This window comes from Styela clava, chromosome 9, assembly GCF_964204865.1.
Source record: "Styela clava chromosome 9, kaStyClav1.hap1.2, whole genome shotgun sequence".
NCBI lineage: Eukaryota > Metazoa > Chordata > Ascidiacea > Stolidobranchia > Styelidae > Styela > Styela clava.
In genome coordinates, this window is record NC_135258.1 from 9788964 (window position 1) to 9808315 (window position 19352).

Sequence of the window (19352 nt, forward strand, 5' to 3'; positions counted from 1 at the left end):
TATAATTAAAAATTACACATCACAAAATATTTGCTTACGGCAAATTAGGTACCGTTACCGCTCGTTACGTTTATACTTAAAAGTTCTTAGAGAAAGTAGGCGACATCCCCAGGCTTCGATATCTGCTACGTTGTGGTATTTTTATCCCAGCGTCGTTGTTTGCAAAAATCATTCCTATTTGTCGCCTGACGGAGATGGCCAAAATCACGTTAGCCGTGGTAGTCTACAGTTTTGTTTTGGTGCTTGGGATTTATGCAGATGAGTATGGTAAGAATATCTGTATTATACAAATACCTAGGACAATAATATTTCTCTTTTCGTAGTAAAACGGGGAATTGTGTTTAATTAGAATAATATTCCAATCGGGTGTATCCTGTAAAATATTTTGGATAGGCACTAAATGAAGACTACTAATGAAGTTGATACGCGGGAAAACAAAAATTCAGATTAGCTAGGGTTTCGTTGTTAGGGAATTACTTCAAACCTCCAGGATTCAAGTTTGTCTAGCTTTGCGATATATACTTGAAATAAATAACGAAATAAGAGTAATCCATCGGGAGTGCCAGTCCCAGTTTATTCGTACAGAAGAATTAATCATATGACAGATAACGAAACCAAATGAGTGTTCGAATTTAGTGAAGTTTTTTTTTCGATAAGTCGAAATCCATTCTGTTATATGTTTGGGGCTTAGAACAAACAATTCATTCCAGCAAATCCATCATCCGCTGCCTCGTCCTCAGTTATTCACAAATCAAGGGGATGCATCCATCTCCCACGATACATGCACACCAGGGACGCAGGTCAAGTATGGGGAAATGGTCGACAATATATAATGCATTGCGACGACAAGGAAAGATCATTTACAGCAACATGCCGAAATGATGCGTGGGTTTTTGAAGACAATTTCTGTCAAGGTCCCGTCTCTACAGGCGGATTTCTCTCAGATCGTTTTGGGTCAATACAGATTGGATCCGTTAGATCTGATCCTCCTCCATATCGACCACCCAGTATTATACCGGCAGCAGGTACATAACAGCCTTCTGCTAACGCTGTTGTGCAGTACGTCGGTGGCTTGAAGTTGACAAAATTTAACAATCGGCATTGGCTGAAAATATCATGTTCATTGTCATCAATTAACTCAATAATGTAACACGTTAAGTACTTTCACACTAGCATTTCATCGTTACTTTAAAATGTATCAACTTTAGGGGAATGTTTAGCACATTGAAATTGAAGTTATCGAAATCATTATTATGAGAGTTCATCTCTGAGTTTTTTCAAACGCTGGTCGATAAATTATTTAGTTTTTGAGTTTTATAGCATATTAACTGAGTAAACGAATTCAATACAAAAATAAGGTGAATGTAGCCTTACAAAATTGAGATCCATATTAGAAACAGATGAAGGGAGTAAAACGGAAACCCTATGTTCTCATATTTGAATTCTGAAAAGATTTAACACAACTAAATAAATTAAAATCTATATCTCGCATTATATTAGTGAGATACACCATGTTACTACAGACGGACCAAAAATATATAGGATTGAGCAACATAATTCATTTCTTCTATTGCATTTCATCTTACTAGTAATATCAACATTTATTCTAACCGTTTCAACTAATGCGACTATATAATAACCACTAAATACAGCTACTATCACAATTCTCACTCAACTGATAATAGATTTCAGTTTAATAATTTCTAATAGTGTATATATATAATTTTTCGTATTAATTTCATTAGTTCACGAGAGTTCAGAGGTGAATCAAAACAAAGAGTGACGCTTTTTGAATATAATTTTGAGATAGGGTTTTCAGAATAAATGATGTCTTTCACTCAATGTAAAAAAAAATTACCGTTGCTGCTTCGAAGGCACAGACTTGATTTCTTTCTGTGCTGGAGTGCGAAACATTTTTGGAATTTGAATAAAATTTTACCAGATGTATTGAGTGAACTGAAAGAAATTAAAACTCCAATTTATTCCAGCATATTCCGGACCCGACGATCATGCACAAGTCGTACACAAACCAAAAGGTTGCATACATCTGCCTGGGTATATGGATTCGTCGGATGCAGGAAAAGAATGGGCGGAGAATCGTCAGTACACAATGAAATGCGAAGACGGAATAAGATCATTTGTAGCAACATGTAGAAACCGAGCTTGGGTTTTTGATCAAAACTATTGTAAAGGACCTCTACCGTCAGGTGGACTATTTTCAAAACTATTTGGGCCAAAGCAAATTGGATACGATAGACCTCCACCACGTCCACACCACCAACCCGATGTTAAACCAGTTGATCTTGGTTACCATAACGGCGATAAAATATCGACAGGTATATGATTTAATATACTCTTATATTTTGCCCGTATTATACATGTTCGGCTAGTACCACTTTGTTGACAAGACGACCATTTTTATCCGTATTTCAATAATTTAATTAGACCCTCAGAGCACTTCCAGGAATGATTTATATATAATTAAATTATACATAGCACGTTTTTACGAATTGTCATAAAGTATCGATAATTTTATTTATCTCTATACTAATTAAAGGCCATCGGAGTTACTGTACTGGGGTACATGTAGGAGGAGATTTGTTTCATTACATTGCTGAAGGTCCGATCGTAATCTTTTGTCTTAATTTTTTAGGGTCACCGGTACTCGATGGTCTCGTAGACTCATTGCAAAACCTGTTCAAGCCCTTCACAGCAACAAAAGATTCTCAACAGATTGATGTGGAACACGGTAATTTCGTACCAAGGTTTTATTTCATAATTACGTTAGTTTTTCGTAATATAGGGGCAAAAGACAACATACTCAAAAACAACGAAAGGGTTCATTTAGTAATATTGTGTTCGAAAACATTTACTCATTTGGTCATTCATAGACTGGAAGTAACTATACATAGCTTTTTCTGAAGACAAAGCAGTTTTCAAAAAAATTCTCGCCAAACTCGTATATCTCGTTTTACGGTATTCAGAGAAAAGTTTTCCATTTTCGACTGAAAATTCAAGCGTCGACGACTTTTCATAATTCATCCATTGCTTTATTTTTAGACCTTTATGGTGGATTCAACAATGCATTTAACAATATGTTCAATTTTGGCGGGGATCAGAGAGGTTAAATATTTTATATTTTTCATGATTATCATATTTAATCAAATCTGATATAAGATGAAAAATGGAAAGTGGAAAATTCTTCAGTGCTGATTTTTAATTTTTCCTCTGAATGCATTTATTCATATGCGGTCGTTTTGGCTAACAAGCTTTTTTAAAATAGTAATATTTGGCGCTAAGTGCTATTGGCGTTTGCCTAACAAACGCTTTTCCTCTGTCTGTTTGAACAAGTCAGTTTTATTTTTTATTTTTTTTTTGATAATTTGACAAAATTCAAATCGTCACATGATCGATTTATTCGATCAATGTGAGATTCAAAATAGCCAAATAAATATAATTGAAACATTTATAAAGACTCCAATGAAAAAGTGAAAATGACAGCGTTCCAAAAACAACACAATTATGCAATTACATTCAAATTTGTTTGCAATTGCAATACTTGATGCGCAACATGTAAAACGTAAACGCAAATTGCAGTCATTATTGTATCTCACTTATGCTCTCTTTTAAACATACAGATGATTACACGGCATGTTCATATGACTCAAATCATATCAAACCACAAGACAGTGGAAGGACATACGGACATGGGTATAACTACAAAGCGGTTTGCAAACAACACTACGACCGATATTATTATGCAACGTGTAAGAATGGACAATGGATCTTTGACGAAGGCCCATGCACAAACCAACACTACACCAATAATCCATTCGGCAACATATTCACTTTCGACGCTGACTTCAGTGGTGAGCGATTACATGATTACTATTTAGTTATTAGACATAAAATGGGCATCTAATTGATTTTGTTACTATTGTTTCGATAAAAATGATTTTCTCTTCAAATTTGCAGTCGTCTAATACAAAAGTACATTCTACATTTATTTTTGTATTACATTCCCTCCAGGCTCCCCGGTGCCGTTTAAATTTGAACGAATTGTAAATCTGCGCCTTCGTGTGGCGATTTGCGATTTTGTGTCCATGTCCATGAAGATTGCAATCTTGTTTTCTGAATCGTACACAAGTGCGAGAATTTATTCAACTTTTTTGTACATATAACTATGATATATATATCTTTGTGATAGGATGTATATATTCTGTTAATTTTGAAGTACCTCTTTCCAACCAAAATTGCATTTAATTTATATCGAGCGGTGAAATTTCATGATTTAGAAAAATAATCATATCTGGAAAATTATCACTCTTTAAAATATATGCATATATGCTCGCATATATGATCATTTTTGACAGGTTTATTCAGCGGATTTAATGATTTGTTTGGCAACCTATTCAACAGTGGTCCATCTACAGGCGGGGGTAAGTTATGAAGTAAATTTAGTTTTTCTTCATTTTTACAGAATTATAATAGTTTGGTGACAGTTCTTGATTAAATAAGTATAATTTCTTAGTATAACTTCATGGATTTGATCATTTGTTTGGCAACCTATTCAACAGTGGTCCAGCTACAGGCGGGGAAAAGTTATGGAGTAAATTTAGTTTTTCTTCATTTTTACAAATTTATAATAATTTGGCGACAGTCCTGGATTATATAATTATAACTTATAATTTGCAAAAAATACATATTTTCGAGTATTTGTCACACATAACCTGTCCCATTTTTGTTGTCTGGTTCTTCATATTTTAGTATTTGTGTAATCACAGCTCGCCGGTAGATAATTCTAAGGCATACACAGACATATCTGTATACGTGCATTATATTAGTATCCACGCCAATATCAGCATTGTTACCTATCGATTTTAATCGGTAAGTATGTTGATAGGTATTTGTCTGTCTGTATGTCTGTTTGCCTGTTAGATGCACGCGATATCTCACGAAAGCGAGATTGAATCTGCTCCAGATTTTGCATGTGCATTCATCTTATCTCGGACCAGAAGCCTATTGATTTTGGGCGAATTATGTCGTATAATTAGCGAGTTATTAATTAATTAGTGATGGGACACAAGGTGTCACTATGGGGTAAAGACGCTGTTTTGGGGGATCCCCTAACTTTCGATCTATAAGTCTTCGGTCTCTGACCGATATTCTCGTACCTATACTTTGCAGATTACAATGAGTGCGCCTACGACCCAAGGCACATGAAGGGCGATTACAGCAGTGGAACTTACAACCATGGCTACCAGTACAGAGCAGTCTGTGAGGGGTACACCGATAGATACTTTTACATCATGTGCAATGATGGACAATGGGTGTATGAAGAAACGACTTGCTCATCGCCTGGACCGCATGGTACTATTTACTATTTAAATACAAATACCTTCTTAAAGTAACTGAGTTCATTTTGAAACGTGGGATTCGATTTTTCTTATTTAGACAAAATGCAATGTTTGAATAACAAATTTCTGTTTTTAATTGTTTTCAGGTTCATCGTTTTTCGACAACATGTCTTCTGCCTTGAGAGATCTTTTTGGACCTTTCCTTGGTACAGGAGAGCATCATGGTAACTTTTCAATTCACAATTGTTTAATGAAAATGTATGACTCATGTCTGAGGAACAAATAATCATACTTTCAGTTCGGCATTTGGTGTCTAATCTCAGAAATTCTTTATAATATCTAGAGCAAATAAAATGACATTCGCTTAATTGTCAAAATTGCACAAGTTTTATTTTTATTTTTTACAAAATATACGATTTAGTTCCCAATTTAACACATTGTTTTCCCTGCTTAGGAGACTACAGTAGCTGTACTTATAACCCTGTTCATATCAGGCCTGACGACGGTGGGAAAACGTTTCGTCACGGACATCAATACACCTCTACTTGCGAACAATATCCAGGACGACATTACCATGGCATCTGTAATGATGGTCGATGGGTCTTCGATGATACGCATTGCTCAGAAGATAAATCTTATAGCGAGGGTTGGAGAATTGAATATCTTAAAATTAAATGTTACATAAACACATATAGGGTTTATAAACACACACTTGTTTAACTATATCTATACGCATGAACGACTATTTTTAATGTATTGTTATATATTAGAAGGAATTTATTCATTTTATTCACTTTATATTTATAGAGGACGCACTTTTAATATATGTGCACAGACGCATACATGTTCATAAGCTAGCTAGATTTATTCATATTCAATATACAGGTGAGTTATCGCATATGTGTGATCAAAGTATAAATAAAGAATGTGTAAAATACTTTATAATATTTTTTTTGATATCATGTATATGATGTATTGCATTCACACAGGTGGGTCGTTTATGGAAGACTTTGCATCAAGTTTTAATAATATATTCAAGCCATTAACAGGAGGTTATCATAATACACAACGAGGTGAGAATGTTGATTGATAATTCGAAATGTAAGATTGAATACTTTTTCGGTTTTCGACGATCGAGCAAAAGGCGAGCAAAATTGGAATAGGTCTATATGAACTTCTATAATGTATCCTCTTAAGAACTAGTATTGTTGTTGTTGTTTTTTTGCAAATATTAGCAAGACAAATAGAAGGTCCCGAGAATACACTCAAAATTGAAATCCAGTAACTACTGCAGTGCCACAACTTATGATATTAGAAAATCAACAAATATCGATTCCAGCGACTCGTGCTCAATACTATATGTATTCTAAGTGCTCAAACTTTACCATCTCAGATAAGAAAAAATCTTTATTATCATGCAGGTAGCTACTCAAATTGCCAATACAAGCCTACTCACTTTGCACCCGAGGATCAAGTGAAAACATTTTATCACGGATTCAGCTACCGAGCAGTATGCAAGGGATACACTGACCGATATTACTATGGAAAATGTGAAAGTGGTCAATGGACTTTCGATGAAGCAGCATGCTCATCCCCACAGCCACAAACAGGGAACGGTAAGCGCAAGTTTTATGCAAAGAATGAGAACTACTAATACGGTATGAAAAGCAATACACTTTAGTCGAATGAATATTTGTAGAAGGCGTTGTACGGGCGCTATAACTGGATCGTGACCCTATTAGGCTACAAAAATTGACAATACAGTATTGTAAAAAAATCTGTCTTATAGATATATATATATATATATGATAAAATGAAAATGGTAACTAATAACATCTTGACCGTTATTGCTTACTTGAAAACAACCAATTCCTCAAAACCCCAAAGACAAGTTCGCATTCTAATGTGTACTCGTTTTTTAAACCAACACTCAATCAAAAAATGATATTGTCATCAATTATTCTAACTTTATTTTCAGGTCTGTCAGGTTTATTTGACAATTTTGCTTCAACCTTTGATAACTTGTTCAGCCCCCTCACTGGCTCACAAGGTAAATATTATATATCATGTTTTATTACTTTTTGAAACTACTGTGTTTGTTAGCAAGTGATTGTAACGAAGACGAATATCTTTATGTTGAATGTTAGACTTTAAATTTATTGAATTGCGAGTTTAGTTGGTATTTAGGCCTACACTTGGTTGCAATATGATGTTCACCAAATAAACATCTAGAGACCAAACAATTTGAAAAGCCATTTCCAAACTGTCTCGTCGTGTTCATACGCATATAGTTGATATCTTAGCCAAAAAGGCCACATAAGAGTATAAGAAAACTGCTTATGTCGTAAAAATTACTGGTATTTTACTACTCAGGAACTCTCAGTAAACACCTATTACCCACTCTAAGAAAGCATTTTCAATGTGTTGAAATTGATAGTTTGTAAATAACTTGTAAACAACATGCTCAAGTTACAAATTTTCATAATATCTGCGTACTAGCCCAAAGCAAATTCAACTTTCTACGCACTGACTGTATTTTGTTTGGATACATTACAACTGACGAAAAGATGTTCCCCAATTTGTTACGTCACAATGACTATCCCCAATGATTCGGCCGACAGCTTACGTTTCCATATATTCAACAGTCTTTAATGTATCATTTCGGTAGTCCATGCAAGTTTGGTATTCTGCCTGACTTTTGAAAAAAGCGAATGCAATAGTTATATTGTAGCGAATGTGCATTGTGTAACTATGAATTATAATGTATTTAACCCTTTCATATTAATAGCATGTAATATTTCACAAAATAGGCCGCATTATGTTTCGCAACAGCGATAATGCATTCGCTCCATGTATTGCCTTTCTCGTTTCGACCAATTTGATGACGTATCGTTTCCGGTTTGCCGAGATTGCTCCATAATATTGTGCTTTTTGTTTCACTTGTGATCTGACCGTAATCTTACTGCATTAAGAATTAAGTGTGTACAATTTTATCTGTATTTGGAATTTGGATCGTGCATCTTTTCAATAATATACAACAATTCGACAATCAACATCGTGTGCTTATTATCGTCTGAGGGAATCCAGATTGGAGTCACATTCCATAACACGTCCAAAAATATAGGGAGAAGAGATGCGGTCTTAGGGATAAAGACTGTTAACCATAATATTCAAAGTTCGATTCCCACGTTATTAATTTCACGTGTTATGGAATGTGACTCCAATCTGGATTCCCTCAGACGATAATAAGCACACGATGTTGATTGTCGAATTGTTGTATATTATTGAATAGATGCATGATTTAAATTCCAAATACAGATAAAATTGTACACACTTAATTCTTAATGCAGTAAGATTACGGTCAGATCACAAGTGAAACAAAAAGCACAATATTATAGAGCAATCTCGGCAAACCGGAAACGATACGTCATCAAATTGGTCGAAACGAGAAAGGCAATACATGGAGCGAATGCATTATCGCTGTTGCGAAACATAATGCGGCCTATATTGTGAAATATTACATGCTATTAATATGAAAGGGTTAAATACATTATAATCCATAGTTACACAATGCACATTCGCCACAACATACGTCAATGCTTGTACCTTTTTGTATCCAGGTAATAGATGTGCTTACAGTCCTATGCACCACGGATCTGGAGATAGCGGAAAAACATTTTCTCATGGATATAGTTTCAATGCGATGTGCAAAGGATATACAAACCGATATTACAATGTACGATGTAACGACGGGCAATGGATGTATGATGAAAGGCACTGTTCAACATCAGTTGTCCATCCTCTGTAAAATGTGCTCAAAAATCACTCAAAACAGCAGCATGACAACAGCATTACATTTTTGTTGAAATGTTGTAGACAATACTTTGTATATGTATGATGGCCATGGGTAAACTTTATGTACATTTACCAATGTCATCTTTTATTCTTCGATAAATAAGATGCCTCAGCATTTTATAAGGGTTTTATTGTACTAATAATATCGTTGTCATTTATCATTTTATGCTTGTTACTGGCTATTATTAAATTCAAATATAAGTTAAATAATGAACCACAAAACTTATGTGTACGTATTTTTACAATTGCTGCAAGACAGGGGCGTGGTTTTACAGCTTCTAATTTTATACTTTCATATTATGGTAGTAATTTCATGTTCTGTACCAGGTTGCACGTCATTTTTACATCAAATCAGCCCTCAATTTGCCTCTGATCTTATGAAAATTGCTTAATTGTAGAATTCTCCTTGTTTATGAAATTTAAATGTCGTGTTATCTACGTACAACCAATTTTTATTACTCTGGTAAAAGTGGAGAGATCGCTCCCTTATACTGGTAACAGTCGGTGGTTGACTTTTAGATTATCTTGATTTGCCGACGTTTCAAATCCTGTCAACATATACACAACATATCTGATCGAAAGCGATAATGATTTACGCAGAGTAATGATAAAGACAATCTATTTATACGCACTGTAACAGTTCTGGAACAGATTCTAAAAAATACGCAAATTTCCATGACTTTTCAAGATTAATGATTACCAAGTAGATTAGCTTTGGAAACAATAGCTGGCTGGGAAATTATAACTGTTATATTGTTGGTCTTTCAAGCCTGACATAAGAAAGGATCGATGGTTCAGGACGATATCTATCTTTGATCGTAATTCACCAGTAATTCTTTGACCAGACAACTTAACTGAATATGCAGCCAGGCCAAGCGAATACGCGAATCGGTCATGTTCATCTTAACTTATATTCTATTCACCGGAAGCATAAATAAGTGTAGGTGCTGAAATGGTGTAACTAATTAATGTGTAACTTTTACGTAGTGTAAAATAAGTGTCCATCTCATAATGATACGATTGTACAATAAGTTAACGATTTTTCAATTTAATTTGATTATGTAATTGTACCCGGAGTAAATTTTCATTAATAATGTTATTGAATCATCCAAAATTAAATTTATATTCATTAGACCAAAATACAAATAGGCTGTTGATTGTCTTAGATTGGATAGTTGAATAGCAGTATAACGTACTGTAAAGCACATCTAAACCTACCGCTGTAAGAGCAAAACAACATGAACAAATTGGTGTTTGTTAGGCAGTTTGCGATCACGTATCAGTACGATAAAGAAGATAAATATATAAAAACAAGCGCGTATAACACGTCACAGGTGATATTGAATTATATGCAATTTACGTATTATTGTACTTATTGTTACACACCCAGAGGGTCATGACGATAGCAAAGTCGTTATTTGATATTTTCGCTTTCAGTAATCCATTATATATTATGTTCGTAAATTTTGGCGAGTTAATAATTTGTGAAGATATTAAACTTTTCGTGAGTGCGCCCACAATTTAAAATTATTTCATTCGAAGCAGCATACGAATCGAGCAGCTCCAACAACTTAATAAATAGCAAGGAGAGGGAACAATGCCCAAAGGCAGTACCAAAGTTACAGTACAATACGTAAACATGAAAAAATTATCTATATTGTATTAGTATAAAAGAAAAATTCCACCAATTGAACAGTCATATCACACTGAGTAATCGTGTTCTATAATTTCACACACATAGTAGAAATAAAAGAAGAAAATTGAAAATAAAAATTATTAATATGTACAAAATTAGAACAATAAAAAGAATTTCATACTTCAATGGATAGATAAAAACCAATAGTATTGCCTATGCATTACTTTTAATTTGTGGAAGATGGCGGCTAATCAGCACCAAAGATTTATGTCCTGTTTTATAGAATCTTCATTTAAGATCGTGGTTATGCGAAGCGTCCAAAAAGAAAAGACCTTTTAATAAAAGGCAATATATATACAAAATTCAACTATTCTATTTCCTCTTTTTCTCAGGTATTGCAATACAAGTATGAAAATACCGTCTAACAATGTATAATTGTCTTTGCCAAGTAGAAAAAATAGTTAGAACTTTTGATTATCATTGAAGTTCGATTCGAGTTTTTTGGCAATTTTCAACCTACTACATATTCGATTCGTTTGTAGAGTTACTTGCTCCCTTTGAGTTTCTGTTTACGGCACCATAAACATCAGCTGGTTCGTGGGATCCATTCAAATTACCGTTTGTACTGCAATAATCAGAAAGTTTTTACTCCAGTTTAATTAGATTAGCAAAATGTAGTCTATGTAACTTCAAATTCTACAATTGAAAATTCTATGTTTTTTTGAATTAAGCTAGTTTTTAAACATATTTTTCTTTGTAGCAGTGCGTAGTTGTAAAACTTGTTTACATTTTAATTGGAACTACCGAAGGCCACCACCCGACTTAACACGTTAGAATTGTTCCTTTACCGCCACCTACTGTGAGTTAACTTACCTATGATGCCCATTTTGATAAACGTTATCATTAGTTGTACTTGAATTAATAAGAACTGGAGTTTCCAATCTTTCTCTTCTCTGAAAATAAGTGAACCAACTATCACACTGCTGAAGCTTTTTGACAGATAGAATTCAATAATTGATCGTCATATTTAAAGCATATTTAAGAACAGAAGATCTATGCTCAAATATATGGACACGTGGCGCCACATAGTGGCAACTTTTGATGACGTCTAGCACAAATAAAACGAATGCCATGCAGCTCACCGGAATATTTGAAATAAAAAAAGCAATAGCCTTCTAGCGAAAAACCTAATCTTCAATCAATGAAAATTTTGAAGCAATTGTCAGGCTTGTTCATGGGACATATTTTTTGTCCCATTCCCATTCCATAGCAATTATGCCTGTCCCATCCCATCCCATGGGATTCCTATTGGAATAAAATTCAATAAAAATTGTTACATTTGGGTTTAGCGTCTACTAAATAGGACTAACAAAACAACAAATTTCATGGACTTTGTTAACTTTATATTCATACCTATAATAAATGTGTCCATCAGCCCCTTCACGAAGTATATTGCTAATGCTGAATATATTTGGCTCTTTATAATTAACAGAAGAGATATTCTCAAATATATGGACACGAAGTTCATCACAAAATGTTTTACCATCATTTTCCCGAAAATCATACGGTTTTCGTGTCCCATGGGATATACAAATGTGTGCTGTCCCATCCCATCCCATGGGGCGTTTCCCATGGACAAGCATGACAATTGGTCCAGTAATCGAAGCGAAAAGCATTTTTTTTCATAACGATACCAAGAAGAATACAAATAAAAACAACAAGAAGAAGAGTTCCAGCATAAAATGCAAAACGATCGTTATGTCCATTAACGTGTCCAATAATTAAACTTACCCTGCGTCTTCGTCGATGATGCAGACTACAAATCAATATGATCAGCAGAACCAAGAATATCAGGAAAAATGATGCAGCAACCACAATAAGCACAATGACGAGGTCAACTATATAAAATGAAAAATGAAATTTGTTATTTTGTGAAACTCCGTAGATTGAAGACACTTACTGTAATAGAACTGGTGTTTTGTCGGTGAAAATAAACACAAATGCAACAGACACAGACACACGAACGTTTGGTTGACTTTACTAAAATTAAGTGTTTAGTATTCACAAGACTTCTAGTTACTGACTTTTCATTTCAAAATAGCGATTGATTCATATGTATATATATGCAATTGAACCTTTATTCTGAATGAAGGGAAGTTTTTATTGATAATATTAACTCCATGGCGCCATAAAACAATCTAATTTTGTATCTCCAACTTTTAGGAGGCTGTCGATGTCGTCAGACTTTAAATACAAGAGAGCTAAGCTCAAATATATGGACACGTCACAAGGTGTCGCTATTTTTCATTCTGACACATAAAAAACGAATCTCTTGAAGTCCACAGAAATTTTTGAAATAAGTAAAAGTGATAGCCTTCTGGCGATGAAATTAATCTTTAACCACTGAAAATTTCAAAGCAATCAGTCAAGTATTCGAAGAGAAAAGCGATTTTATCATGACCAAGGAAAAGAATAATAATAATAACAAGAGAGCTATGCTCAAATATAGGACCACGTAGCGCCACCTAATAGCAATAATTTTGATGACGTCATAGCAAAAAAAAGCAATAGCTTTTTGAAGAAAATTTTTATCTTTAACCACTGGAAATTCAAAGCAATTGGTCCAGTAATCAAAGAGTAAAGCGACTTTTTAAAAACGTGTCAAAGAACAAGAACAACAACATAATATTGAAACGATCGCTATGTCCACTACGTGTCCAATAATAATTAGCAGGTAGTGAAATAAACAGATTATTTAGGAATACAACTTAAGCCCCGGTAAAAGTACAAATATGTTACCTCTAGTTTCCGTCGTTCCTTGTGCTGTTGTGTTAGTAACACTAGCTGAATCTAATATCTTTGCCGAAGTTACAATATACTGATCCCGGGGCTGATTGCAAATCTACGAAAAAGTTGCTGTTTGTATTTACCATCAATCACATAAACTACCTAAGTTGCTACATTCTTTTTATGTACGAATAACGAGTATATTTTAAATGGAAGCTTTGAGTCGAAACGATTTCTACGATAAAATTTTATTTGTTTAGTGGTTCATACATCTGTGTTATCAAACCGACTGTTGTTTTCAAAAAGAACATTTGCCACAGTTGAGAGCCAATTTTATTGAGTCTTAGAGCAACGTATGAATTTTGAAAATCTATTTTTAATTTCTTTCTCTTTTTCTCTATAACTAAAAACCATTAAAAATATAAATCTTACCAAAAGACATCCAATTATTCCAGGACATTTTGTTGAGATATCACACTGCAGATAGTAACTATTCACACTTTCTGGTGGCGGAAGGAGAAATTTTCCGTATAATTTGTGAACTCCTCGTGCGTAGTCAAATTCGGTGTAGTAAGCAATTTCTTGAGGGCATCTGTCCAACATATTTGATATAGTGAATTAGTTAAATTCTAATTCCACATTAATATTTTGCTCAAAAAAGGTGTCTATTTTGTATAGTCGTCTCCAGCCAAATAGCACCATAATATCATTGGGGATTCGATATTTAAAGCGATCGGGGGAATAATTTTCAAAACAAAATGCTGAAGTATTTTTGCAACACTTGAGGGACGATTTATTGTTTGAAAATTTTATAATTTAAAATTTAAGCTTTCCAAGTTTTGGTGCAGTTCCAGTCAAATTTCATTTCCAATGACGGAATCGAGAGCAAAATATAGATTTATTTGCATCAAATCTAACAATAATGTTGCCTTTACGTGGTTGAACACCCTGTAAAATTAACTGATATATATTCGGCGACAAGTATCAATATTTCATTCTGAACACCTTCTTAGTTTTAAGTGTTTTTTTTAAATAATTTTCAAAAAATATTATGTTTATAGCCAAACCTACCCTTTCTTGAGTATGTGAAATTTTTCACCGCTGCTAGGGTCTGTAGTTAACCAACAATCATACATTGCCAAAGATACACCTTGATTTGTTACAATGGCAGCAAACACCCATGAATCGCGATTTAATTCGGGATTGAGCAGTCGTTGTGAATATGTTTGGTCCTAAATGTAATTAGTTATAATGCACGTGATATCAGTGAGGTATCATTAAATTATGAAATATTGTAGTAAACATTTTTTAGTGTTAATAAGTAATTAAAAATCATTTCAATCGTTGTCTTTCTAAAATATATATTCAATCCGGGAAATACAAGCATTCAATAAAATTTTCAAGTGAAATTAAGTCATGGACAAGAAGATAGATCGAATAATCTTTGTTTTGACTGCTAGACAACTAAATCATATGACAAGAATATTTTATAAGAAGTCCTAACATCCAGTTATACCCTGTATATATGAAGTGAAGCACAAATACTGGTTAACGGACTCGTTGTTGAATTTACGATTGAGCACTGAGCATTGGCGAAGTTGAGGTAGATCATGAAAATGAATCCTGCTAAAGATAACATTTATATGAATTAGCAATAGGTGAAAACACACTAATTTATCTACATGCATGTATAAGAGATATAATTGAGATATATGGGGTGGCAGAAGCGATGATACATTGAAAAACTTCAAAAACACACCACCAATACGCATTAGTGCCAAAAATGATAGACCTCACACAAAGAATAAAGAGCACGTAATGTTATCCTTTGGGGGCTTAACCATAATGCTAGGGCAAAGATGATTCCATTATTACTTATATCTAGCTATATATTATATATTAGTTAATATTATCACTACTAAAATTACAAAGAAAATTACCTATTGAAAGATGCTGTAGTTGTTGACTCATACTGCTATATTCAGTACTCCGCTGTTTCAATATTATTTACAAAAAATCTGCAGTATATATATCTTGGGCAATGAACGTTAAACAAACATTTACCGATTCTTACAGCATAAAATGTGATAAAACTGTAAATATATCTATAGTTTTAGTTGGGAAACAAAAATAGAGGGAGAGGTCTCGTACTTTGTACTAAAAATCAATTGATGAATCACTTCACTAAACTTGGATAGTTCGTATTCTTTGTTCTCGTCTAAGCATAAGCTTTTATCATAACAAGAGTCTATATCTTTATTGCTCGATTTGCCCTTATCAATTTGACTTTCCTATGAAATATGCTATAGATATTATACGACAAACAGTCTAACCGATATTTTCATTTTTCTCGTAATAAAGCTTCTTTTTAAAATGTGTAACGTTCATAACGCGAATCTTGAATAAGGGTTGGGTAAGGAAATTGAGCGTTACATTATTAAATGGGAGAAGTACTCATGTTGGGGTTGGGTCGCTGACGTCACTGAAATGACTGGTCGCTTGTAAACCCCATCGCTCATAAACCTTATCGCGAGAAATGATTCGTTTCAGATGAATAACTGTCGATAATAAACCGCATTTGTCAAATGAATATTTGGTTAAGCTTATATTAATATACCATAAATGACCTTAGTAAACTTTACTATTGAATGCTTAATTTAGAACAATTCTGCTTTAAGTTGAATAAAATCTGAATGGATTTTAAGAGCAAGACACATATGATTAAAAATAAAACTAGGAGAAACTTTGTATATGAGCTTCAATATTTTTCTTCGTGTTTTGACTTTTTGCAGGGGCCGAATTACCGCCAAACTTCCTGTAAGGGCCTCTTAATATGTAATATCGAGTGTATAAAGAAATATATTTGGTAAAATGTTTTCGAGTTCTTACTCTTGTCAGGTGTACAAGTGTAGGTGAAATTTAAACATAAAGGATCGTTTTTTTAAAAATAAAAATAAATCGGCTCGGTTTTAGAAAATATACTAAACGTCCACAAAGGTTCAAACTGAAAAATTATGATACCAGCCAAACAACCAAATTTCTCATTTTTTAATATTATGATGAAAGTAACGTCGCATCGCTCCCCCTTATTCCCTTGATTGTGTCATCACACCTAACCCGAAACTACCTAAGTTATCAGAAGGCGTGTCGTGTAAATTTAGTAACCACGTCTTTTTTTAAATTAGGAATGTCGAGTTAAAGTAAAAAAAAAACTAAAGATTTTTTTTTGTTCATGATAATATAAGCCAGGCTACACCGGGTCGTATCTTCAACGTCTACGCCAACAACATATAACGCATATATGATGGGATTCACAATTTTAAGAAGGGTTATCTTTTGTATGAAAATCACAACAACAGGTTCCCTAATTTCAGAAATCATGCTGAACCTATATCTTCAAAACTGTACTTTATATTTACTAATTTATGTGACTACGTAAGCTACAATAAGACGAGACGCTATACATAAATCTTATACATAACTCACGAAACGCCTAATATAACATCAGTCGGTCAGCTCAAAATCGGGTTCGCTGCCCATCACGACATTCCAATAACGGGTTCGCTTGAACTCATGTCAACCCTCCCAATTCCACCTCTGCGCGTAAGTATTATTGCACGTAGCTGCACAAAAGAAACCTTTCTTTTCTGTCCATATATATATATGTCATACCTCAAGTTTAAAAATTTCTTTTCGTGTAACGTAGTTGCTAAAATATCAACATTTTCTAAATTACCATAGTCGAAGACAACTTTCACTGTCCGTCCGCTCACTGATCTTAGTTGAGTACGGATAATGCTGTCAGTCCCTTTCTTTTAAAAATTATCCTATTACAACACAAAACGATCATTAATTTATAGTAAAAGAACCGTAGCGCCCATGTGACATTACCTGAAATAATTCTCCATATTCACTGACCAATTTAAGTTTTATATGGAAAGGAATTACTGGTTGCCACACCTTTAGTGTTACGCTTTCTTACTCTGAATTAGCCGACACGACAAGGTAAAAATTTTACCATATGCCACGATGTGTTTACCAGCCTGCATCTTTACAAGATTGCGTGTTTAGCAAAATCTTAACGCTCAATAATGATAAGAAATACGATTGAGAATAAAATAGACAATAAAATTATTGCTGAAACAAAATATACATCAAGTTCCTTTACGGTCGAGTACAAGTTCGATCTTTTCTCGTCAAATTTTCTTTAAAAAGGTAGATAGATTACCTTGTAACTATCATAACATTTTCTGATATTTTTTAGAGTACTTATTAGCTCTTTGAAGTGAAGTTTAAAAACATGGAGTTGACTTTGTTGTTTGCAATTAGGTGTGAATGAGCGGTTATGACTTGTTTAAAATCATAAACATCCAATGAGTTTAATAAAAAAATGACTTATGGCGCGAAAATTTTTGTCCGAGATATCTAAATAAAAAGTCAAAGATGAAAGAAAAATGAAACGAAATATTTATTGTTATCGATGAGCAACAAACAAAATTGATAACCATTGTCAACGGCAGAAACTGGATGACGATCAAAAAATTTACCCTGTGGTTAATGTTGAATCATGTCAAATAATTAAATACGCAATATTTTTTGTTTGATGTTTTTATCGTTCCTTGTTCACCGTTACATTGTTTGTGTGGTTATTTCAAAATTCTCCAAAATCCAAGACAAACAAAAAAACAATACAACACTTTGAGAGTATTTTAGGACGAACATTGTTTGAACATATAGTCCATTTTCTCAGGGTCGTTAAAATATATCATACAGTATAGTTATTTAATTATGGATAGGATAGTTTAAGCGCACTGGATAATCAACTCGATATAAAATAAATTCATAATGTGTATTGAACTCTATCTTTTTGTGACAGTCTGTAAAGAACTCCACTATCCATGACCACATTTGAAAAGTTTGCTTCAAAACCGTGATTCCGGTGCGCTAAACTGTATTCACTAAACGTGCCAAACAAGGTTTATTGGTGTATTATCTTCCCATTAGAACTAATAGCATATTAATATCACAATTATGTAATGCATGTATATGATACACGATTCACAAGATGGACAAATCAATACACAAAGCAGAAATTTGATAATATAGCATCTGAGTGTTATTTTACAATCCGTATTCATTTGCCATGAGACGACAGGAAATCCGTTACCCATAAATTGTTGTGTTCAAGATTTCAAAAGTCATTAGATCACATTTATATCAAAATGTAACTTAACTATGATTACTGAAATTCTGATACCGCCCGATACGGAATCTTGCAAATGAATAAATTTTATATTTTTCCGAAGACACTCGCGCGCAATGACTTTAATGGGTAGATGTATGTACACTGTTAGTCATTTGATATAATGAATGCCAGCTGTTATGATATGAGGCAAATCACCCAGCAACTTGCGCGCAATCACCCGAAACAGTTTTTCTAAGACTACAACCATTTTCTATAACGGGTTCATGCGCACTATAGAAAAATATATAAAGCCTAGTGATAATACCACATTTTTGAATATATTTTCCAGAATTACAACATTTGACGAAGCGGCCACTTACAAATTACTGCATTGTATTGGTGCACATATATGGCTTACGGATTACGAGCTACCATCGCGAAGTATAAAGCCAACACTTTACAGTATCACGGAAATTCAAGTCAATAAATTCAAAATGTTGATAGTATATATATTTCCATCGCAATCAATTGA

General features: G+C 33.7%; 3 protein-coding genes across 4 annotated transcripts in view; 1 reads left to right on the plus strand and 2 right to left on the minus strand.

Annotated features, from left to right (window-relative positions):
• Positions 1-19352, minus strand: part of LOC120339746 (cytochrome P450 26B1-like) — a 138315-nt gene that overhangs the window by 42972 nt on the left and 75991 nt on the right. The gene's annotated exons all lie outside the window — the stretch shown is intronic.
• LOC120339742 (uncharacterized) lies at positions 107-10171 on the plus strand. Its single transcript, XM_039407932.2, has 13 exons — positions 107-267; positions 1989-2336; positions 2654-2749; positions 3061-3123; positions 3639-3869; positions 4374-4439; positions 5188-5370; positions 5504-5581; positions 5812-6003; positions 6347-6430; positions 6779-6973; positions 7336-7407; positions 8978-10171. Exons 1-13 carry the CDS (start codon positions 195-197, stop codon positions 9163-9165), a joined length of 1869 nt encoding a protein of 622 aa, XP_039263866.2. The 5' UTR covers positions 107-194; the 3' UTR covers positions 9166-10171.
• On the minus strand, positions 10308-15724 carry LOC120339758 (uncharacterized). Of its 2 annotated transcripts, none has more exons than XM_039407952.2 (8): positions 15576-15724; positions 15152-15258; positions 14707-14867; positions 14068-14227; positions 13648-13750; positions 12640-12746; positions 11722-11801; positions 10308-11473 (listed from the first exon to the last, which is right to left on the minus strand). In XM_039407952.2, the coding sequence occupies exons 1-8, from the start codon at positions 15604-15606 to the stop codon at positions 11368-11370; spliced, it is 855 nt and encodes a 284-aa protein (XP_039263886.2). In that variant the 5' UTR covers positions 15607-15724; the 3' UTR covers positions 10308-11367. The 2 variants fall into 2 exon arrangements, with proteins under 2 accessions (XP_039263886.2, XP_039263885.2); XM_039407951.2 differs by having other exon boundaries at positions 15152-15261.

Bases quoted from the DNA above. Each gene is read 5' to 3' on its own strand.
- LOC120339742 (XM_039407932.2), top strand. From the start codon at position 195: ATGGCCAAAATCACGTTAGCCGTGGTAGTCTACAGTTTTGTTTTGGTG. The intron at 5,371-5,503 runs GTACTATTTACT...AATTGTTTTCAG, and splicing joins CTCATCGCCTGGACCGCATG to GTTCATCGTTTTTCGACAAC. The intron at 6,431-6,778 runs GTGAGAATGTTG...ATTATCATGCAG, and splicing joins TTATCATAATACACAACGAG to GTAGCTACTCAAATTGCCAA.
- LOC120339758 (XM_039407951.2), bottom strand. From the start codon at position 15,606: ATGAGTCAACAACTACAGCATCTTTCAATAG. The intron at 14,868-15,151 runs GTATAACTGGAT...AATTACATTTAG, and splicing joins CTTCACTTCATATATACAGG to GACCAAACATATTCACAACG. The intron at 11,802-12,639 runs GTAAGTTTAATT...ACTTATTTTCAG, and splicing joins ATCATCGACGAAGACGCAGG to AGAAGAGAAAGATTGGAAAC.